General features: G+C 45.6%; 1 protein-coding gene across 3 annotated transcripts in view; it reads left to right on the top strand.

The window, feature by feature from the left end:
- Positions 1-24733, top strand: part of SHISA6 (shisa family member 6) — a 227044-nt gene that overhangs the window by 43378 nt on the left and 158933 nt on the right. For all 3 annotated transcript variants that reach the window (XM_048965351.1, XM_048965350.1, XM_048965349.1), the window contains exon 3: positions 3986-4081. In XM_048965351.1, coding sequence (XP_048821308.1) covers positions 3986-4081 — 96 coding nt within the window. The remainder of the gene's footprint in view (positions 1-3985; positions 4082-24733) is intronic.

Below are 24733 nucleotides of genomic sequence, written 5' to 3'. Positions count from 1 at the left end.
TTCCGCGGGTGATGTAATCTGTGCTCAGTAATACCATTTCTGAAAGGTGGATAGCAGCGTTTTAGTTCAGCTCTAATAACTCTGTTAAATCAGAGGGCCTGTAATTGCTGTTTGTGGCTGAGTCTGTTCCATATGTGTGTTATGCAGCGTGCAGTCGTAATGAAACGTTCCCTCTTTCAGCTGTATGCCCTAAAGAATGTCTTTGTTGTGCGAAAGGCACAACGCTCACCTGCTCTCTGCCTCTGCTATGTGCTATAAGCAAAGGAAAGGGGGAAAAAAAAGTCATGTTCTCTCCTTGTTTCAATTTCTTTTGGAAATTTTAAGTTGTGTAGGTCCTCATTTGCTTTAGTAACATTTTGCCTTGCTGGACTCCAGGTCATTTCTTTTAATGGAAAAGCCTGCGAGCCCCTGTGTGTCTGAGAGTTTACATGCATTAGAGCACAGGGATGTCAGTGTGAGAAAGAGTGGGGAGTGAGAGAGCAAGAAAAGCCTCTTCCAGGCACTCAGATACTGTGCTCTGAAGCAGCATTTTAAATTCCATCTCAACCATAGACACTGCAGATGCAAAATTGCTAGAGAAATACTGTATTAAAAGGCAACGTGCTCCATGCCATGAGATGGGTGGTTGTGTGGCTTTGGAAATAGGGTGTGCTAGAGGGCTCCAATCTGCCTGTTCAAGGGACAGAAGAGCTCCCTTCAGTGCATTGAATTCAGTGCATTGAATTCCTCATTCAGAGCAATGAGGAGAGGAGCCCCACTGCCCGTCCCTGTGGCTGCTTGGGCAGTGCTGCCTGTGACCTTCAGTGGCTGCCAGCGTTTCAGCTCCCAGATAGCTGCAGCCCATGGCACATCTTGTCCCAGGGACATTGCCTCCAAAGGAGAACTGTGCTGTGATGCACTGTCACACCAGGGGGAGAGAAAAGCAGTGGGAAGGAGCCTCGTGAGGCTTCAAAGTGAGATCCTTTGTGTCTTGGAAAGGCAGAATTTGCTCGGTTGGGTGTCAACAATCAGCAATAAAAATATCTCAGGTGTCTAAAATGGATTGAAAATAGATGAGTTTGCACCTGTTTTTCAAGAAATTGGTCCATCAGCTCTCTACCATGGAGCAGAGGGTATGACCTTTTTGGCCCATGGGACACTCATCTCCATCAGCCCAGCTCAGCTCATGCTGAGCCCCCAGGTCAGTCCTGACCCTGAGGTGGGAGCACACAGAGTAGAGGGGAAACACACAGCCCCAATAAGGAATGGGGCAGGGATGCTTTCTGCTGTTCTGTGGGAGCTGCACAGCCCACAGCTCCCAAGGCACTCCTACCAAACTTGGTGCCAGACTTGGCCATGGCGGGGGCAGGAGGAATGATCAAAAGAAGGAAGAAAGAACCTTGTAAAGCAAATGAAGTGTCCTGTAATGTGCCCGTAAAAGGAAAAGGTCCGTGCTGCTTGAAGTCTACAAATTCAGGTTTCCCATGGGAAAACATGACTCCTGTTCAAATGCTAATGGGATGTTATCGCAGGAATCTTTTAATTTAACTGTTATGTAGTGCAAGAAGGGGCAGAGCAAGGTTCAGAGAGCAAATGGGTGATGAATGATCTTCAATCTGCCAGGCAGTGTTTGCTTTTTTTTTAAATATACTTCCCCTCCTTGATCTCTGACTTAAGCAGATCCTCCAAAGGGATAAATAAAAGACAGCCATGGCTTCAGCTGGGGGTAATGGCACATATTTGTGTGTTTCTTTTATTCTCATTTAAAACCGCTAAGTGATGGCGCTGCTGAAGTGCCAGTCACCTGCATAGCTGACTCTGAGAGCATAGGAGTTGATGATGTCTGAGCAGAAATCAGCTTAAGGCCCATTTTTGAAATGCAGTAGAGAAAAAGAGAAGAATTGAGCACTGTGACCACACACCTTTTCAGGTTAGATCTCACATGAAGCAGGAGGGGCTTGCAGGCACTCAGAGGCAAATTGTGCCATCACAGCAACACGGCACGCAGGGCATGAGGAGCAAGGTGGGAAGAGCAAGAGAGCAGCCCAGCTCCTCTCCTCTGCAAAGAGAAAATTCTTTTTATCCTGGGAACTTCTTGGTGGATTTATGGCTGGAAGCATCCACGTTTCAAGGTTTCTGCTACCACTTTGCACTGCTATAAGCGTAAGAAGGAAACTCTTGCTGCTAATTCTCCTGAACCTGTAGAAACACTTTGTGTGTTTTGAGAAGTTTACAGGGAGCTTTTGGCTGACCTTGACCAGCAGTGCTGCGTGAGGAAAAGGAGTGGGATGCTTTTTCTAGCAGATTGGAATAAACAGTTTTTCAGAACTCTCAGCATCTCCTGCCACCTCCATATGTGAGCCTTCTCCAGGGATCTTCAGCTTGCTCCTGGGGTAGCACAGACCCACAGGTAGGGGGTGGGGTTTGCAGCCTGCTCAGCTCCACAGCAGGGCATATTGTAGGGCAGGTTAGATCTGGAAAGGGTGCTCACCTTCAACCCAGCCGTATGAAAGGTGCACTTTGGTGATGGGAAAAATGGCTTGCAGCATTGAGAGCTAATGGCCTTGAGTTGTGCAAGGGGACGTTCAGGTTGGATATTAGGAAAAATTATTTCTCAGAAAGAGAAGTGAGGCACTGGCATGGGAAGGTGGGGGCACCATCCCTGGAGCTGCTCAAGAACTGTAGAGATGTGGCACTGGAGGATGTGGTCTGTGACCATGATGGGGATGGGTTGGATTTGGTGATCTTTTAGTAGACTTTTCCATCCTTACTGGTTCTGTGATTCTGTGATCACTAGGATTTGTCAAGGCAGTGTGGTGGGAGTCACTGGCAAAAAGGGAAAGAAAAAGACTTTGCAGACTAATGAGATTTCAGAATGTGTTTTAGTCTTCACAATGTTCCCAAAAAGCCTGAATATGTGTGAGAACACACAGCATTTTGTCTCCGTTTGAAAAACAGGAAAGGGCTGTAGCATCTGTCAGAGGCACCGTCAGCCAGCCAGAACACAGCCTTAGGCTGCATTTCCACCTGGATCTGGGATCCCATGTTGCCTTCCCTGTTGCCTCCTGACTCAGCTCTCCATTCGGGTGCCATGCATTGCACCATCTGCTGAGCCCAGCTCACAGCCAACGGGGGTTGGAGGAACAGAGATGCATCCCAAGCATGTGCAACCCAGGCTTGTGCAGAGAGGATGGGAAGCTGGAGTCTAGTAGGGCAGGAGCTGCATTCCCAGCCCCCAATGCTGCCCTGCTTCCCTCCCCCTGCACCCACCTTATCTTTGCGAAATAAAAGGGATAGCAAAATTAACAACGTGAAAAAGGGAGGAGATGATAAAGAGTATCTGAAAAATTATCTGTGTCCTCATTTTGGAGCTTTGCATGGTAAGCAGAAGCCCTTTTTCCTTATTAATGTATGAAAACCTGGAAAAGCTGGATGACTGGTGAGCAGTTGGTACCACTCTGTTGTGATGGACTAAGAGAGCTCTCAGGAAGTGTTCTGCAAAAGACTATCACGCTTGAGAAATTATCTGGGGATGTTGTTCAAGGACCAGAGCAAATAAATCAAAGCTAAAAGGCGAAGTCTGCTGTTGTGCTGCTAATGGGCACTTGGGACAACAGAGATACTGGCAACTTCACTTTTGGGCTGCAAAAACCTTCAGCAATTATGGTGCAAATGCTGCCAAGGGCTTGTGTGATACCTGTGGAATTTGCTCTGGGATGTTTGCTTAGCTGTCAGACTCCACGTTTGGGCTGTTTGGCTCTGCTGTCAGACTCCATTCATGCCATGGAAGTATCAAAATACTCAGTTGTTCTTCCTAAGCCTTTGCCCACGTGGAAATTGAGTATTGCTGCAGTTAGTTCTGCTGTACCCCCTGCTTATCGTTCGTAAGGTAACCATGTGGTGGGGCCTTGGTGCTCGTGTACGGGGGCAGCAGCGGGGCTGCATGGCACATACCTGCACCTGTATAAACCTGAATAAAGTTGTTTTCTTTTCTTTTCCTTGCCAGGTCACTATGGGAAGGATATTTATCGAAGTGGAGGGCCAGATCTCCATAATTTCATCTCCTCCGGGTTTGTCACATTAGGACGAGGACACACAAAGGGTACAGTGGAAACAATTTTTTGCTAAATAGAAAAGATTCTTTTAAATAAATAATAATAATAATAATAATAAAGATATAACTCAAAAGCTGGCTTCTAAGTGCTAGAGCAGTATTGGACTGCAGTCAGTCGCTTTAGTCTAGCAAATATTGCTGCAGGTAAAATACTGTGCTCCTGGCAGAACCTTTTAAATCGTAGCAGGGGAGACAGTGGGAGAGTGTTGAGTGGAACAGCCAGCCTCCAGGCTCCGCTCTGACTGTGCAGTCCAACAATTTATACTTCTTTGTGTGTTTTCCTGGGTGCATGGATGCAAACCACCATTGTGCTGCTGTACTTACAAAGGGAAAGGGAAGGAGTGTCATGCTGTCCCAGGGCAGGCAGTAACAGTTCCAGAGGGCGTTTATGGATTTCTTGTAGTTTCTGGGCTGCTTTTCTTTTTTCTTGGTGGGGGAGGGAGGGGGATATTATGAATATTTTATAAAATTATTTCTTTTTAGGTCGAAAACGTATATTTTATGTGCTCATATAATCTGTGATATAATGTACAAACGTGAAAACACAAAAATATACATATACTGCTCTGTGTATGTTCTGTGTATATGTACTGTATATATGATATATGTTGAGAGACAGTTGTAGCTATATTAGATACGTAACCACATATCCCAGGAGTTGTGGTGACGAAAAAGCTGTGTGATTTGACTCAAACCTGGCTGGTCACCAGAACCCCGGGGGAACGTTTGTTTTATGACCTTGTTGCCTGTTTGGTGAGTTTTTATGGTGTACGGTGAGACCGTGTTGGGAGCACCTTTGTGTTTGCGCCCACAGCCCGGCTGTGTCACACGGGTGCGCTGGCAGCGGGTTGTGGCACTGGGTGTGCCAGCATGTGCCATGCCAGTGCGCCTCGATCTGTGTCCTGCTGACTACTGAGACTGCTGTACATCTCTATAGACACAATGTATGTGGAGATTACCTATATAGACACAATGTACTGTATGTGGAGATGTGTCCATGTGCTCGCCTGGTTGAATGCACCTGTGTTGTTTCTGTGGATGACCACGAGTCACAAATTATTAAAATACCTTTATTTTTCCTTACATTTCCTGCACTTTTTCAAATTCTCCACGAGTGTCATCCAAAGCAGTGTTGGTCCTGTAGAACTGTCAGAGAAGAAACAAATATATGTATATTGTCTGTGTATGTCTGTGTGTGCTTAAATAAAGTTTACTGAGGCTGAGGCAGCACCCGTGGGACTTGTAATACAATACCCTGCAATTCCAGCCTGGCACTGCACCGGTGGAAGGAAAGCAGAGGAAACCACCATGAACCTTCAGGTGGGCTGGGAACTAAAGTGGTTCAAGGAAGGACTCATGGATGGCGTTTCACACAACATTTCCCTTTCTCCTCTCCACCCGAAGGAGGTTTTACAGTCATGTCCCATCACATTAGGCCTAACTTCGGGTGTAGGGTAAGGCAGCAAGAGGCACGTCCTACTGAGTGGTGTGTCCTGATGGCCCTCGTCAAGAGCATGGTAACCCTGTGCAGAGGCTTACGACCTGCCTCTTTCTCTCTGACACTTCACTTACCTTTGAGCAGTTTTCTGTACCACATGCCTTTTCCAGTTCCTTCTCAGATAAAAATAAAACCTGCTTTCCTTCTTCAACTGAGGAGGTTTGGGGGGTTTGTTCTTCCATAGGTGGGCCAGTGGTTGTCACACCTTCCCCACTGGCTTTGCTGGAAGCCCCGCAGAGCACCTTTCCCATCCCTGACAAGATGGTAGAGTGGGCAATAGGAGCCAAATTACGTATGTATCACAGTGCCAAACAGCCATCAGATAGAGTGGTGCTTTCCACCCTATCTGATAGAAGTGAATAACAGGCTTTTAGTTGAAGAAATTCAACTAACTCAGCTTTTTATGTACCAAAAGTAATGGATTGTCTTTCCAATTTACTTCTAAGCTACCTGTAAATTCACATTTTATTTGAATTGTACCATATTGTTAATTTCTGACTTCCTAATGGTAAATTCACATGCCCACGTTTGACTGGTGCAAGTGATTAACGTGTGCACACATTCTGCAGGCAAACTGTCTTGTTTGCTTGAGTAAATGTGTAGGTTTGTCTTTGTTTGTGATCTGATTTAATTGCCTATTTGTGCTGGGAAGGAAGGGGCTTTGTGTGTAGCAAGTGATGTAGGGTCTCTGTCATTATGATTGTGCCCTGTGTGACTGGATTATTTCTGGAAATATTACATGATAGACTCCCTGTATAGTGCTTGAGCTGGCAGCACAGTTGGACACGTAGACAGAAAGGATGAGTGCACCTGCAAGGGATGCACTCTTGAGCTTTAGCTGAGCTACTTTGTGCTCAGATTTCATCTTACTTCAATTCCAGTGAATGAATGAAGATCTCCGCCTCAGCTACTGTTAACATAGCCATGTCCTGTGTCGTCATTACCCTACCATGGAAGGGGGTCCTTGCTCTTAGACTGAACAAAGCCAGTGAAGTTTATCTCAGTATTTCACATTTTTGGTGTTTTCTCAACCGTCTTCTGTGCTGTAGCAGGACTCACAAGTGCTGAGTGATATTTAAAAGCTAGTAGCTAGTCTGTTTTGGGCAGAAGACAAAGATTTTAGACATGCCGAACTACCATGGCTACCAAATCAGCATATTCACGTCTGACATCCACAAGCTACTTCTAGACTGTGATTTATGCATCTTATGTGACACTCCACTGGGCACTGTACCACCGTCTGACATTTAAATATATCAAATCACTGCACAGTTTGTTCTTCAAACCATGGTAAGGGCTTCAGTGTCAGCCTGTCAGGGTGATCCCAGAATGAATCCAAAGGCTGTAGAAGCTCTCCCAGGAGAGACACACAATGCAGATAATTTAATCTAGCTTTGGATAGCCAAAAATTAGACATTTTCTTCTGAAATGGTAGCCTTCAATTCCATTGCAAAGTGTGTACCTCTAAATGAGTGCCAGTCTCTCCTGGATGGTAAGAGGTGCTTCTTTTCCCAGTCTAGCAAGAGGTGGAGCTGTAAGGGGTTGGGTCTTGTAGCATCAATGGCAACTGAATCTCACCTGTAGTTGCTAGCATGGGAGTAGTTACTATTGCTCTAATTGCCATGGGATTCACTAGGAGAGTTCAGTGCTCCAGTGACATGAGCAGGAGCACTGAAGACAGGAGAAATCCCATTCCTCTGTGTGCATGGACCTAATTAAAGAAGCAGCTTCTTCAATGAGTCTCTGTCAGACCATCCTGCTAATGGGTTGAGGCAGTCCCAACAAGGACCATGCTCACAGTCCTGCCAGGTCTGCCTCTGCTTGGTCACACAGGCTGGTACAGATACTCACCTGGCCACAGCACAGCATGGGGCAAGCAGCCATGGGGATTCTGAACTGTAGTGAGTCCATATGTCTTAAAGAACAGTAAACTCAATTCAGATCAAGATTGTTGAGTTTTCAGGTAAAAAAAATGTATTCTTTATTCCATTTCATTTCATTTCATTTTCTCACTGCCAGCTTCACACCCTAAAAATTGTTTCAGAATTGAATTGGGCTTTCTGTATTTCACCAGTCCTTTCTGTATTTCACCAATCTGTGCCTGCAGCAGAGCTTCTGTAGAGCAGATGATGAGCTCGCTTTATAACTAAAACACTTCTTTGTTTTCCTGGTAGTGCTACAACAATGTTAAATGTAGTGAGGCTTTTGCAGGAAAAGTTGAACTCAGCACTGAGGTGAGGGAATGGTGAAGCAGGAAGAATGTGGGATTTCAGACTCCTCTACTGCAGAGTCATCTCTCAGGGACAAAAAAAGACTTTTCCTAGAATTTGCCACCTCCATGTAAGCTCTTGCCTGTAGGAAACTTTTTTTTTCTTGAAGCATCACTCTAAAATTTGCACCAAAGTTGTTCTCCAGTGGTGCCAGTAGGCAGGAAAGAAAATCAAACCGTATACACGAGACAGCATGATGTGGCTGTTGAAGCATGACTATGCTGCTGGCATCGCCTTGGAGCATCCTGCAGTGTGGGCAATGTGAAAAAGATGTTGGTGTAGGGTCTGGTGACTGAGCAATAAGAGCTACCCACAGTTAGGTTTTATCGTGTGACATTTGGTGTAGATGTGGCAAGATTTACAGCCTGAATGTGGTATTTCCTGATGGGGCTTCTGTTCTCGCTTTCCTGAAGCACATTTGGTACCTCATGCAGTCACATATTTAAAAGGAGAAAATGGTCCTTGAGGTAGACTTACCTTGGAAAATGATCACCTTTTCCTCCCAGGCCACATGCAGGTGAATGAGCTGCTGTAAACACAGACAGCCCGTGCATCCCGTGGTGTCAGAGCAGTGGAAGATAGCTGCTGTGTGAGTTTGGGGTTTGGAAATGGTGGCGTTTGTGAAAGTGAGAGGAGACAGAGATGGGGGCAGAGCTGATCTGAGCCTCGTGGCTGCTCCTCCTTGGGCTCAGTTTAGCGTGAGCTGAGGGAGGTGTCGTGCCACCATCTGCTGCCAGTCCATGGCCAGACCTTCACCCTGCAGCCTCCTGCAGGGATTCCACTGTGCTCCCACAGTAACCCAGTGTGCCAGCACCTGGAGGTGAAGGGCCTGATGTCATCAGGGTCAGCACACAGGTTTACTGCAAGACAAGTCTCAAGAATAAAGCAGCAGCTCGCTCTTTCTGACAGAGCAGCATTCATGTTTGTTACAAGGGAACCTCCTACAAACACAAAAGAGGACAATGCAGCTCTAGATCATACTTAGCAACCAAGATCTTCCCGAGCTGCTCTGCTGTCTCAGCCAGCGGAGGTGGATGGCAGCTCCACTTTCTCATCTCTTTCTGCTCTCGCAGCTGCAGAGCATTCCCAGCACTGTGTCTGGGCTGCTTCCCAGGCGAGGTGCCGCCCTCCTGCTGGATGGGCATGGGAAGCACCGGGAGGTGACTCATGGCTGTGTCAGTTTCCCCAAAACACAGGAAGTTGGTGTTAGTGTGACACTTAGAAGAGCGTGCTGATAGTGACAGGGCCATGGGGCATCCCATGCCAACATGAGCATCAGATCATTTCCTTCCTGAGATGTCTTGACCTACCCATCTGCTGTATTCCCTCATCTGCACATCCTTTCCACCTTCCTTGGTTTTTCTGCAAGCTGAAGAATATCCGCGACAGGCTCTGTGTTTTGTAAATGACATATCTGTATGCAAACTAATCTTTATGCAGACACCTCCGTGGATTTATAGCGTTCAGCATGACGCCAGCTTTGCTTAGGCGCCAGATGTGATACAATGTGGGGCAAAATGGGATCAGGTTTTTATACTTGCTGGCACCATATCCTCCCCTTGTACACATGCTTGCGTGCATTCCCCTTTTCCACCCACTTTTGTTCCTTTTGGAGAACCCAACATACAGAAGGCTGAGCTCCTTTTGCAAGCATCAGCTCAGAAACCAATAGTTCTACTGGTCCATTGGCGTGTAAATATGAATCAGAGATGAGTGTGCTGGGGGCAGAGATTTATTAACTAATTTGTCATTAGCAGTTTGAAGGATCTGTCTCCTCTCTCTCCAGCACTGTCCTGGTTCCCTGCTGTTGTAGCTGTTTCCCTGTTGCCATCCTGGCAGCCTTGTGTTTCTTTCCCATAGCCCAGGTTCTTACCCTCAATCTGTTCTTTGGGGGTCTTGTTTTGTATCTGTTATAACCCAGCACTGATCCCCTACAAAACATGCAGTGAAGCATCTACAAGGTGGAATTTACTGCCTCCCCTGTCATTAGTAATCCTCATGTGCAGCAGACTCATTAAAATCAGGAAAAAAAAGAAGTTTAAGGGTCATTTTTTCGTGCCTGCATCTGTAACACGCCATGAATAGATTACATGAAAATTGAGGGTTAGGTGCGTTGAGTCCTTTTTCTCATTAAACACTTGTTACACATATCATATCAATGGGGAGATGTCAAAGCCAGAGCCTGCAGCATCCCAATGAATCATTTTATGTTCATCCTGGATGATGTCTAATGACTTCGATGGCGTCTTGCAGTGTGTGTGCACTAAAGATCCCTTGCATTCTGATTCCAGATTAATTTCAACGATTGCATATTCTGACACCTAATTGTATTGACTTGAAAATAGGATCATTGGGATGTGGAAACTGCTGCACGGCTTTGCCAAAAGATTCCATTACGCAATAGGGCATTTCAATCCGCTCTGAATTATTTAGCCGACTCCAGGCGCGACCGTCCATTTCTCAGCAGTCTGGACAGCTCTTTTTTATAGCCCTCCGAATATCTGGCGGGGAGGAGAGCAGGAGGTCGCTGAAACCATAGCAGTGCCTGCAGCAGCTGTGCAGCATGCCACCTCCATGGGCTTAGGCAAACCCAGAGCAGCCCCTGAGGTCACCTTCTGGCCTTGAATGCCTTGAAATAAGCAAGGTGAGGGGCTGGAACCCTTCTGCCTTCTCATCAACTGGCAGCAAATGGGGCATTAAGCACAACACAGAGAAACTTTTAGAACAGGGATCTCAGTGAGCGATGAGAAGGAGGATTGGTAGCTAATCTAAGAGCTTATTAAGCAGCAGAAAAATGACCACAAGGAGGGCATGGGGCACATACATCACTGCCAAGCCAGGAGGTGCAGCTTTCTGGGGCAAGAAGCCCACAGCCGGCTATTGATCAGAGCCCATTTCCTGCAGCAGCAGCCAAACCTCCTCCTGCAGGCAGCCTCTGCGGTGTGTGTGAAGAGGCACTTGTCATTCAGAGATCATCTTGCATCACCTGTTGATGGTGTTTTGAACTTGGCCTCATGAAGCACGCTTCCTGGAGGACACGGGTGGGACTGGATGAGGAAGGGAGGATGGATCAGGTTGGGCAGCTTCTTCTTTCTTACTGAGAGAGCGTTAAAACAACATGTTATGTTTCGACAAGAAAAGACCACCCTGCCACTGCTGATACCTTATGTTTCCATGGCAATGTAAAGCACAGAAGCTCCACTCATTCTTCTGTGGTTTGCAAACTATTTTGCTGCCCACTTGTCCTGCAGACCCAACCACAGCCAGCATTCTGCTCAGTGCCTGGGAATGGTTTTCAGTAATGTGGTGCTCTGGAATGGATTTCTCTACTTTCTGCTGTGTGCCAGCATTATATCAAAATAAACAGCAATAGCTGAGAGGAGAAGAAAAAAGCCCTGCCTATCGGATGCCCTTTCACAGGGAGTCTGTCATCTTTCTGCAACATTTTGGCAGGTACCTTTGAAAGCTGAGCTGAAGGCTGGTGAAAAACTGACAATCACAGACCAGCTACCTGTAAAACAGGGAGCTTCAGCTGCATGCTGCAAACTTCTCTTTGAAGAATGTGTTTTTCTGTATTTATTATCAAGAATTGGTGTATAAAATAACCGTATGATTTTCTACTACAATGTTACTGAGCACCTCAGGCTGGTTATCTCTTCACAGAGGGCTTTTAAGTGAAATTAGGAATCCCCTTTGGATTTGCAATACTGTTTCTTTAGCAGGCCACCAATCAATTGTAATGTGTTTGCAGATTGTAAATAAGGAATTGAAGTGCTACGAAAGAAAACCTGTGATTCCTGGGGGCATATGGAGGACTCAGCAGCGGAATCTGTAGTTCTCATCTCTCCTGTTTCCTCAGAACAACCAAGTCCCATAGTCAGAGTTCAGCAAGGGAAGAGCTTGGGTGTGCCAGATATGTACTGTTACAGCAAAGACAGTATATTATATACAGTTTATCTTCTTAATGCCTGTGGAAGGAGCATTGGCTCATCATCTAAGAAGTGTCTTTGGAGACACAAGCCCTAGATTTGTTTTCCAGATTTGCTTTCCAGGTTTAATACTCACTCATAGGAAAAATTGATCCCAGGAGTTTCAGTTTACTTTTCAGTAGTCAGTACAAAATGGTGGACAGTTGTAGGGGCTTCAGACGACAAATGCCATAAATGTAATTGCAGACAGTCTTTGAGAGACAGACTTAAGCTCATTTATTGACTTTTTCTGCTCTCTGAAGCAGATTAATCTCCATCTGTCTGTGCACAGGCCCATGGCTGTGATCATTTCACATTGTGGTACTGTCTAGAAGTCACAGCATGAGGATGGGAACCACAATTCCTAAGTGGGGATAAACCAGGAAGAGTCATACACCAAATGTTTTCTTCCTTCTGAGCTGACAATAACCTGGAGGCCAGTTCTTGGCACAGGACAGCAGGAACGTTAGGTTTCACAGCTTACAGCATCACTTTGTTGCCCCAGACTTTTTCAGAGCTGAGATCACCAACAGATGTGGCTTCCACTTTGCTTCTTTTCTTTGCAGTGTGCCAGTAATCAGTGTGGGCTGCTGGAAGCCTTGAGCTAGAGAAAGAGACAGTGCTCCCATGTGGATGGCCTGTGCTTTCATAGGTTGGCACAGCAGGTATTGAAGGAAGTGCTAAGAAGTTTTCATTGTGAAGCTCAGATCTGAGAAATCGGAGCCATTCCAGAGAAGGAGTGGTTTATCTCTGGCACGTACATGAAGGGGACTGCTTCAGCTGGAAGACATTTCTATTTGCTGAGCTACTTTTTGGGCATTCAAGGAGACATAGGGCTTAGCAATTTCCCACATGCCCTAGTGGCCTTGCTGTGATGCAGTTTAGGTTATGGAACCAGGTTGTGGCATACCTCTTCTGTAGGTTGGGGAAGTCTGTGGAGTTCAAAGTTTGCTACTGTTCTCCATGAACAAAAATTGCAGGGGAACCAAGGAGCAGGAATCTCAAAAAGAAATGGGTAGGAAGTGATAGGACAAGTGGGAATGGTTTTATACTAAAGGAAGGAAGATTTAGATTAGGTGTCAGGGGAAGTTTTTTACTGAGAGAGTGGTGAGGTGCTGGAACAGGCTGCCCAGAGAGGCTGTGGATGCCCTGTCCTTGGAGGTGCTCAAGGTCAGGTTGGCTGGGGCCCTGTGCAACCTGATCTAGTGCATGATCCACTGGTGGGCAGTCCTGCCCATGTCAGGAGGTTGGAACTTGATTGTCCTTGAGGTCCCTTCCAACCCAAGCCATTCTAGAATTCTGTGGTTCTAAGGATGGATCTTACTGGGGCACTGGGGAGGGCTGTGGGAACATATTTTTTTTCTTTTTGCACAAACTTTCCAGAACAACCCCCCTGCCTCTTTTCATAGACCAGCAAGAGCCATAAAAGTTATGGTCTGTCAAGAAGGATACAGGTGTAGGGCTGACCAGAGACACTGGAAAGGAGAGGAGAGTTTGTACTGAGTCCCCCACAGCTCTGCCAAAAAGCATCTCTTTTGGAGGGCTGAGACCGTTCTCACTACTAGGCTACTGCTTCTTGCTAGGATAGACGTTTCCTTTCTGAAAGCATCCCCATTTCTTCTCAGAACTTGAGGAATTCCATTCTGTCTTGCATACTCTTCGAGGTATTGGTTATAAAATTCCCCAGGGTCCTGAAATCCCTCATGCCATGTCCATCATGCTCCTGAAAATAGATGACCAGACTCACTTACCATAGTGGTGTGCTCTCATTTTCTCATATAAAGCAAGTCATGATGATTTCTCTAAAGAATTTTGGAGATGAGGGCATCATTTCCATTCAGTGCCTTGAGGCTGCTGCTGGTGCTCTCCCAGAACCTGGGACTGCAACAATTTCTAACACTTGTGGTTAGACTGAACCTATAATTTTTTATCTGACAGGTCAAAAGCAAGAAGCATCTCTTTTTCACTGATTTTCTTTCTAGATTAACAGCTGTGTTTCAGCTGGTGGCAAACGATGAGGCAGTCCCTGTGCATGGAGGTGCATGGAGCAGGAAGCCTTCAAGCAGGAATAGATCTTTTCATGGCATTTCTTCTGACTCCTGGATAGTCGTAGCATTAAGTGAATGAATAGAGAGGCTGGGGTTTTGCCAGGAGTTCATATAGCTGACATACAGTTTCTGGACCACAGCCTAGTTCCTCAACTAAAGAGCCGATTCCAAGCCCACTCTCTGCTAATGACTGGTGTTTTTGAATCGATTTCAATGGCATTGGCTTGGATCTGTGGCAGAAGATACACTCGTGTATGCCAATGCAGACTGTACCACACTGCTGTTGTACACTTGCCCTGTTCTCCATCTTGCATTTGTTTTCCTAAGGTACATTTTCCCCTCTGAGCAAAGATGGCACGTTAGAGTCTTTTTCTTTAAATATGCTTGGGCAAAACGTGCTTCTAATATGAACAAAAAGGAGTTTACTGATCAGACTAAAAATTTATCTCCGGCTCTAGGGGTAAAACTGGATTTTGCTATCAAATTCTGTGGATAAGGCATAGAGATGGAGCGAGCTTAAGGGCCTGCCCTCCCAGTGGGAGTAAGAAAAATGCCAGTGCAGACAGCAAGACATGGATCTGCAGTGTAGAAATCCTCGTCCTGCACAGTCATGGTTCTGAGCAGATCTGTTCTGTATGTGTGCCCATATCTGAGCACACAGCTCACAGATTTGTCTCTGGTAATGCAAACCTTCAACATTTTATTAAGGTGCTGTACTCTTATCTATTCTTCTTATGTCATCACCCTGCCTCTGTTGTTTAAATGTAACACATTTTATTCTAAAGAACACGTTACTGTCATTAATTCAAGGCATGCTCAGATACTAAGAGCGTGCTGTCTATAAAAGGCCCGTCCTCATATTCATTTTGAATTAGGAAACTAAAAATAGAGCCAGTTCAAATATAGGTGATGAGAATAACCTGAGACTCATGTTAGGAAGCAAAATGTGAATGAAGATTTTAAAAGTGCCTGATAAAGTGTGTGTGCTTCAGCAGATAGAGGTCTATAAAACAGCTCTGGGACAGAGAAAGTAGTTTTGGATACTGTGCATCCTCTCTGCATAGCACCTGAAAGGCATTGATTTAAAAGTGCTCTATTGAGCACTACAGCAAGAAATGCCTTTCCACACAGTGTAATCATTGCCTGTGAATCTCACAGACACAGGATGCTGTTGGGAGTGCAGTAAGACTGCAGCCCAGAGGGACACATGCATTTGAACCCACAAACCGCCAGCACTTTACCTTGTACCTCAAGCACTACCAAAGCTCTGCTCCCTGCCTCCAGGCTGGCTGCAGATGAGGGCTTGGTAGCCACAGCCAAGCTGTCCCCTTCCCACTTGTGCCCTCCAAACATAAAGCAGAGAACAAGTCAGGTCCTCGAGCAGCTCAGCATCCTTCAGCACCATCAATGTCTGGTGGAACATCCTGACACCAATTCTGCCATGAAAAACAAACACTTGGCCCAGCACCTCCATATCTCACTCCTGAAGCATCCTTCCATGACTCACCAGGGCAGCTCCTGATGACAGGACGTGGTCAGTTCCAACTTTTCCTTTGGTGAGTGATGGGAGTTCCTGCCGTTCCTCAAAGAAGCTGTCTGGAAAATCTTGAGTCTCTGGTCTTATTTCTTAGGATTCCTGAGGTGACGGGTGGTTCTTCTGAAGTTTTTCATGTGGAAGTAGAAGAGGAACAGACCCTGACAGTATGTGAAGGATGCAGAGAGCCATAGCTAACAGACAGCCACTGGGGCAGCCTGTCCAGGTCCCATCATGGCCTTCATCACTCACCTCCCTCCAACCTGCCACCAAGAAAAGCTTTTCTTCCTGCTCTCGAGAGTATCATGCATTCCCATGATCATTCTCATTATGGAGCTTTCATTCCTTAGATGCGAACAAAGATTTGAATAGAGCGAGTGAAAACCTAATAGATAGCTGCTGTTGGAATTTCTAAACAAGCCCTTCAGAGCTGCTGGCTTCTTTTCATATGCAGATAAGAAGGAAGTACCTTGAAATATTTAGGCTGAACTCAGAAGAGGCACTGAACAGGGGGGATGGATGGCAAAAGTAGAAATAATTTTAACCATTTGCAAAGCATTTTCCTGCACAATTTTTCCCGAGAAACCCAACATATAATTTGGGATAACTAACTTAATTTTGAAACTGGGGAAACAGAGACAGGACAAGAAAATGTATCTGAAATGATGCAGAGATCAGGAACTAAGTTTGGTGACCAGAGGGGGAGAAGTGTCAGTGATAGGAGACACAGTGACTGAATCTACATGATCATTAGTAATGATCAGCACATGACTAAGGCGACTTTCAGATCATATCAGAAAGGTGCTGATCTGCAACATCCTGAGGCTGACGCAGTCAGCATGGGTGGTACAGTCATGGACCTATTCAGGCTGTCCTTGCACCAAAACAGCAGGGTTTGCACTATCCTCATGACTTGATGGCATCCAGTTTCTCCATTGGTCACTTGCTTATGCCAACACGAGTGAACATTTTTTCTTCAGGAGGATGCTGAGGTACCCGTTGCCATCCAGGCTTTAGGACAGTCTCATCCAGAAAGCATTCAGACACAGATCTCTGTGCTCTGGTAACAGTACTGATGAAGCTGAAATAGTGACTTTTCTTTTTCCTGTGGATTTTGCAGCAAGTCTTCAGCAGCATTTGAGGGGAAGTGAGAGAGCATAAGCAGGGTTCACTTTTCAGGTTTCCTCTCATCGTCCTGCACCTTGGGACAATTCCCAGCAGAAGCCCCATGTCTGCACAGATGTCAATTCAGACATATTTATGAGCAGAAAAATTGCTGGAGTGGGACTAGGACCCCTGCCAGGTTAAGTTGCTGGCTAGGAGAGAAGCTCATGTTTGTGGCTGCACATTTGCTCATGCAGATTTCCCAGGCATATGTGAGTCACAGCAGATATTCCTCTTTCCTTTCTGAAACAAGCAGCAAAGGCAAAGTAGAGTCAATGTGGCCTCTCCATCTGACTTTGCTGCTCAGTCTCCCTCAGTATGGCCTGGGGAGAAGGAGACCCTGCTGTGTAGGACCTAGAATCATATCATCATAGAATGGCTTAGATTGAAAGGGGCCTTAAAGATCACCTAGTTCCATTCCCAACGGGTCAGGCATGAACTGTTCCTGGTGAAGCCGTGCTGGTGGTCTTGGATCCTCAGCACCTCTTGCAGGAGGAACTGCTCCATGATATTCTCAGTCACAGAGCTGGGGCCCCCTGTAGTTCCCCAGGGTGACTGACTTAAGAAGATACCTCTCTAATAGATCCACTCTGAGGCTCTCTACTGATTCTGATAAATGCGTAGTCTTGGCATTGATCAGATACCCTGAGACAGAAACCTCCAGCCCTCAGAATGATATAGGCCATCCGCTGTCTTGTATTATGGGGGAATAAGAAAAGAGGGGAAAAAAACAAACAATCTGGTGTCTTTGAGCTATTATTTAGTCTTTTCCAGGTAAGAAATGACCCACAGAATTTACAGGAGTCACTGAGCAGCTTCTTTTTGTCTACTGTGTTAAAGGAAGATTAGTTCAATCTCAAGCACACACAAAACCATGGCACAAAGAGGATTTGGTCACGTCAAAGTGAGACTGCAGGAGTGCAGCTTGCATAGCCAAGGAAAGGAAAGGTAGGAGGCAGGGGGACATCCTACACAAACACAGCAGTGACTTAATAGTTGTGAGGGAAAATTGTGTGTAAACCAGAGGACAATACCAGCACAAAGACAAGTAGGTGAGGAATGGTTATGGACAAGATTAGTCCAAGAGGTTTGGAGGTCAGAGCAGTGAAGTTCTCTGACAGTCAGCCAGTATTGCTATGCGCTGAGACGAGCGTGTTGGCTCTGCAGCACGGAGCTTGGTTGGTGCATGAAGGAGCCTTATATCCCAGCATTCATGAAACAAGGCTCAGAGGATGGCAGCCTTCCAGTTCTGGTTACCTTTTTCTAACCTAGGAACGCTGAGAGGAAGCTTGGAGCCCAGCAGGGACAATGTTTCTGTAATAACCCTGTGCTGGCAACTGGAATGTCTGATGAGAGTAGAATAAAGGACAATTTCTGTGAGAAGGATGGATTATTTGAGTCTCTATAGCTTTGTTCTGAAAGGACAAATAATATCCCCAAAGAAAGAGCTGCTGTCCTTCTGAGTACATCAGCTTCCAACTGCTCAGATTTTTCATGAGAGCTGTGTCTACTTGCAGGCTTATTCTGCAGGAACTGAATGCATCAGAAGTAAAGCAGAGTAGGCTGTTGCATTTCTTGTCTGCCCACTGGTTTCTAGCCAAGATAGGACCCTTGCCCCCAACATTAGGCCCCAAGGCTCTCTAAAAAGGAAACACTCCAGTGCAGCCTCCTTTCTCAGGTGCCCCACGTTTCGCAATAATGTTGAAGTTCTCCATACTGCTGAAGGACATGGGATTTATATCGTTTTGTTTACAGCAGCAGTTAAAAATTGGGCTCTCAGCCTAAGCAAATCATGTAGGCTCTCAAAAAGCCCATGTGAGAGGTGGGCATCTCTTCAGTGGGATAGATGTGTATCTCTGCATGCACAGCATGGATGATTAACGAGACAATGTGTCAAATTTCACAGCTAAAACCAGGGGATTTGGATGTAGTTTAAAGTTGCATCCCCCAGCAGAGCAGCTAGGATAGATATTTTGCTCATCCTCTTCCTCTCCAGTGCATCTTCTTTTGTGCCACCACAAACACAGGTGTCACCACACAGTGGGTCAGGCTGGAGACTTCAAGTGGGACGGAACCAAACCCAGACTGGTTTGAAACTGAATCAGTTCCTGCTGTATCTCCCTGGATGCTGCACTGCCTGGATTACAGGGAAGGAGAGGAGTGATGAGACCATGTCAGTAGCATCACTCCTTAAAACGAGTATGAAACTTCAGCATGAGTCGAAGCCCATTCTTTAGAGTCACAACACATTGCATTACGAAAAGAGCATGGCCCTATAGAACGACCAGCCTGGATTTGTAGCTTGCATCACATTCTGAGATTCGTGTTATGAAGTACGAGCTCTGGCTAACAGAAGCTGTATTTATCTTGCTTGTATTGATCCTTGCTGTGCCACAGTAATTTCTTGTCTTTAAGGATTGCAGGGTGTTTTAATTTAAGTCTTCAGTGATAGCAGGGAGAATAGCAAAATCCCTTGTGTGAAAACAGGAAATTTGGGCTGGTGGAGAATGGGGGTTTGCAAGGTGTTGGGGTGCTGGAGTGCACAGAGACTGAATTTCTTTATCTGCATAAGTCAACATAAGCTGCTCTCACAGAAGGGCAACTTTCTCCATATACATCCTCGCTCTGTTTCTAATACAGAGAGCTAAAAAAGCTGCAATCCAGCAGTTGTGCAAATGGTGCACAAAGCCATTCTCCATCAGGCTCCGAGGCAATGGTGACTTTGAAGGAAATCACTTAGGAGATCTTTAGCATGCTTTTTCCATAAGAAAGAGGACAATGCTAGCATGGCTGGGGGCAGATTGGTCTGAACTGTAAGGCTGTGAACGTGCCCGTACTTTCCCCCACCCCTCTAAATCTGCTAATGCTGTCTCATCAAGGCTGCATGCAAATTTACAAACCCTAGGCTACTAAATTACTCTCACCACCCAGTGTGAGGAAAGTTCAGAACAGGCTGCTTCTGCTTTGCATATCTACAACAAAGAATAGAGCCCTTTGATGGACGCCTCAGATGTCCAAGAGCTGTGAATATTCAAGACGTGAATGCCAAAAAAAAGTCTGATAAAAACAACAGAAAACATGTCCTGTCAACCACAAAGAGCAGTGCTGTCTCCCTAGCAAGGGCTGACATGACAACAAAGCACAGCTACCACTTTCTAAATAGGATGAGGCCAGTATAGGCATTTATCCCATTGAGAACAGCCATGGGCAAGCAGTAACAAGGGCCAACAAGCTCCAGCTTAGTAGACAAGCGAGAGCCATTTTTCAGGCTTTTGCCACCATTGTGCTATTTTGGACTATTGAGGTAAGGGCAAGAGCAAATAGGAGATGAACTGGCCAAGACTGTGAGCTGCAGGCTTTGTCTTTGTTGGAAATTCCTTTTTTTTTTTTGTCACCAGGGAAACAGAAGCAGAAATGACAAATGCTTTCCATTTGTCAACATTTTCCATGGGTATTTTTGGTTTTCTAGTGAAAAACAAAGCGTAGATATTTCCCAGTTTAAAACTATCTGATTCACTTTCCAAACTGAAGGTGGAAATGCAGTTGATGGGCGGAAGATCCAGCTGGGCTTCCTTACATCCACTTCACCACTCGGGACCACCGTATCTGTGGAGTCCTTGGCTGGACTCCTTCCCACAGGGAACATCTCAGCTGCCACTGTGTCACATCCTGGAGCTGTCATCTGTTAGGGCACTGTGACCCAGAAGGGAGAACAGGAACACGAAGCAGCTCAGCTGCAGCTCAGTTCTTCACTGTAGACAAATTCTGATTTAAAATGGTTTCATTTCCGGCACCATTTTGAATTTTGAACAAGCCTTACTGCTGTCTGGAAAAATAGGAAATTGCAGAGAGGTGGGTTTGACAGAGAATGTGTTTTCTGCATGTTTTAAGAGGCAAAACTACAGGCTTCCTTTCCTGTAAAACTCTCTCAGCACAATCATTTGATTTGCGAAGTTAATCTGGAAGAAATCCTCGGAAGTGAATTGAGGAGCTGTGACCTGCCTGGACTTTGCTCAGCTCAGAGCCATGTCTCTGGAGATTAGGTTTGGCTGGGCTGATAAATCCTGCTGAGATTTCTATGCAAGCGCCTTGTGGAGAGCAAAGCTCTTTGATTATCCTGTTGCTATTTGCCAAATGCAAAGGACCATGTAAAAAAATTACTTTCAGCCTTCAGAATTGCTATACTTTCCCTCTCCTTTTGATGTCTGAGAAGAAAATAGCCCTGTGAAGCAACTTGATTTGTTCAGAGCTATTAACAAATCTTCCCAGGGTCCCAGGGTGACATAGCAGGTCTGGTCTGACTCATTCCATTTAAGAGTGTCTCCTCCCAGCTAGAAATAGCTCTGTGTGCAGCCGTAAAGCACGTGAATCAATTAATGTCTTTTATTAACTAGAAATGCAGATAAATCCCCTGCATCGGGCGCAGGAAAATTGCTGGCTGCCGCTCCTGCTCCCTCCCCACTCTCCTCTTTATCTGCTTTCTTTTATGAAAGATCTTTTTGGAAGTAGACTCCAGGTTCACGTGGATACTTGTGCAGCTGAATCTCAGACTTTCTGGCATGGAGAAAGATATGTCAGGAAGATGCTGGATCGTGCTCCAGGAGATCATTAGCTGGCGGGGAGAATGAGGAATTCAAGAAGCATCTTGGCCAGGGAGCAATAAGTTAAATAGGAGCGTAGGCTGAACTGGGAGAACGAGGCAGAGGTAATGGCTTCACATGGAGTATGTGGGTGTATCGTACACGGGGAACTCAATGAAAATCCTATGCACATACGTTAGTGGTATTTATATTAAAGAACGTGGCACACTCTGCTCCTGGCTCAGCTGTGACTGCAGCCTCTCCTTTGCCGTGATCTGATGAACTGAATCCCAGCAGCTATTTCCTGGGAGCTGAAGGAGGAAGAGTGTTCCTTCATCCTCTGCTCTGGGATGTGGTGCTCCCACATCACGTGCCCCACAGCTGCACCACACTGGGCTCCTTTGGGGACGGGTCCCATTGAATCCAGCTAGCGTAAGCGTGAGGACGTGAGGGAACGCTCTGCTGCATTAGGGCTGTACTTTTGGGTTTCGTATCCATTTTCTGATACTTTAAAGATCCATATTTCCATCGCAGTCTCTTATTCAGTGGTTAAATACCATCTGCAAGGGTGTTTTAGCATCCCTGCCTTTTGCTCAGCTTGGTACCAGTGACCGGCCATGCACACAGATAAGGCTCAGTCCAAAAACCTGCTTGCTGCTATTTTTAAAGGTAGAGGAAAAATACCTTTACTAAATAATCTCTACCTCAAAATAGGTGCATGAGTCAGAACACACATTGAGAAACTTGCAGGAAAGGCTTTAAGTAATAAGATTCATTCAGCTCAACCATCTAATCACCCCTGAAAGTGAAAGATTCGTTAAAACAAAAGAGTTATTATCTGGGAAAGTAAAAAGGGAATCTGAATTTGTTCACTTCCGCACGTGGGGAGTACAGGGAGTCTGCATTTCATTATACGCCAACCCAGAGGGCTTCATTAGCCCCCGCAGTGGAAGCAGAACTACAGCAATTTATGAACACCTGCTTAAAGATCTCCCTGCACCATTGCTTCGGTTTAACCTGCTTGCCAGCACAGCGGCTGGAGAGGGAGCAGCACAGGAAACTCCATCCAGCCTCTTGTCTGGGAGCGCATGAATAAAAGCAGTGCAATCCCCAAAGAGTGGCTGAGCCTGAGGATTTTAAATCAAATGCAAACAGGCTCCACTGTGCACTACATGGGCAGAAATGGGAGTCCCAGGCAAGGAGAACATTTAGAAAATGTTCGTTTTACTTCTTAAAATGACAAATGAAATCTGCTGGGCAATAGAAACAAATGATACACAAATAAAATGATTTTTAATTAAAAACAAAAGCTTCAATATGGCTGTTGCTAACAATTTTGCTTTGCTTTAGTAGATTGAATTTTTTCTCTGACCTTTTCCTTCAAATTTAAGATTTGGTCTGGTACGTTTTCAAATGACAAATATGAATCACTTGAACCTTCTGAGTTCATTTGTTATCAGCCCATGCTGAAGATGTTACTGTAGCCTCTAATCTATGTTGACACTCAGTGGAAAAATCAGATTTTTTGTTTTTCCTCAAGCATGTGAACCTTGAAAACAGTGGAATTCTGCCTCGCTGAGAGGTGGGAGGAAAAAAGGAAGAGAAGGCAAGATGATACTACCAACAATTTATGCACAGTGCTGAAATCTGCCTTCCCTGCACTTCTGTGCCTGAAAATTTCCTGTAGCTGTGCAAAAGCCCTTTTGACCACCTCCTTTGTAAGCAGGGGGCAGACATGGAAAAGTAAGGATATCTACCCATGGTTGTGTGGCTGGGGATGGAAACCTGCTTGGCTTTCATGATGCTGGATGAAGCCAAACACCACAGGTACTGTGGGGAGGAGGCGAACACCAATGGAGATATCACGCTGTCGGTATGAGGCATGTGTGCAACAGCCTTCCCTTTGATCTGGTGATTTGGTTTGTCAAATCAAGAAATCCGCAAGCATATTTTTACTTATGAGCCTAACACTATATTCAAAGAGAGATATTAGAGAGATATTATTCATTGTTGTCATTTCTGCTGTTGTTGTTATGTCCACTACTACTGCTGTTATCACAAAGATAAGGATGCTGCTTGTTGGGCAGGTGGCAAGGTGTTAGCTGGCAAAGTCAGAGGCCTCTCTTCCTTGAGAGAAAGAAACAATTAATAGTCACACTTGTATGTAGTCCGTGGATCTGGATAACCTCCACTTAATGCGTCAGTAGAGTTAACTGATAAGCATTCCACACCTCCACCACTCCGCTGAAAAGCCACAGAGAGCAGCAAGGTAGAGGAAGCAGTCACGTGTAGTGACAGCGCTTGGAAAAGGGATGAACAGTTGTCCTGCCACCAGTCACCTGGTAAGTCTGATTTACTCCTCAGCACGTGCTTCCATATAGCAGGCAGGAAATATCAACAGCAGTGGGCACAAAATGGGGTATTGCAACACAAATGGTGGATGTCTTAGGTGCATAAAGAAGGTAAGGAATACCTTAGAGGTCAAAATAAGAATTGCTTGAGAGAATTAACAGTGCCCTCCGGATGTGTTTTGTGCTGATGAAATGCTAGGTCTGTGGTACAGTAAGGTAGACGCAGGCTTTCCCCTTCCTTGGGGTAAAGAGCTGTAAAATCCATCAAGCCTTGAAAGCTTTGCCACCTCAGACTGCCTGGGATCAGAATCAGCCCTGCTCTGTCTTAATTTCAGTTGAATGTTTCTGAAATCCTTTACACAATTAATTCAGATTGTCTTGGAGATGGGTGCTGACTGGGCAAGAGAAAAACTGGGCAGAAGACTGCAATCAAAGGATAATGATATGCTGCAGAAAGAGCTGTAAAACCAGAGCTGTAAAGAGCGCTAAAAAAGGCCAGCATTTGCTCCATCTCTTCTCACTCTCCTGGTAAGCATCCCATGGAGAGCAGGCCATGTGTTAATTGCATCCACACCAAAAGCTGGGAGCAAAAATGTGACTGAGGGCTCACACCAGGGATAAGGACACAAGAAGTCTCCTTTCTCAGCATCCTCTCCTTTGTAGGATCCCTGAGCAGCTGGATGAGGACCTTTGCCACCTGCTCCTCCTTGGGCAAGGCCTGGCCGTGGGGCCTCCTCATCTTTACTGCAGACCTGAGGAGCCCTAGCAGCACTTAGAAGAGCTTCTGGGAAAAGCACAGCCTGCAGGACACTTGGAGGGACGATCAGTGCTACTTCAGAGCCAAGGAAATGTCAATAGGGCTGAGGCCATACCTCCTCCAGCTGTTTGGCGCCTGCTCAGAAGTACTCCCATTTTGTGGAGAAGGCATTCAGCTCTTTAGTGACCACATAATAGGCCCTGTGGCTCACAGGGCAAAAAAAGGTTGAATATCAGTGATGTAATTACAGAGCTGAAAGAGCAGCAGCAGCTTACAAATTGTAGTTAGCCTCTCATTAGTATGGTTGAGTGATGACTGCATGTACGAGCAGGGCTTATTCAACAATAAATGTCATACTTAAATAACATATAGAATGATACAGGCAGATGTAATCAGGAACTAAAATAAATTAGGAAAGAAACATGTGGGCTGAAGAGCAGGAAAATGAAGGTTTGCTGGTGGATGCTGTA

Source organism: Lagopus muta, chromosome 18, assembly GCF_023343835.1.
Source record: "Lagopus muta isolate bLagMut1 chromosome 18, bLagMut1 primary, whole genome shotgun sequence".
Lineage (NCBI taxonomy): Eukaryota > Metazoa > Chordata > Aves > Galliformes > Phasianidae > Lagopus > Lagopus muta.
Note: the sequence above shows the minus strand (reverse complement) of the source record. Positions and strands in the feature narration are given on the sequence as shown.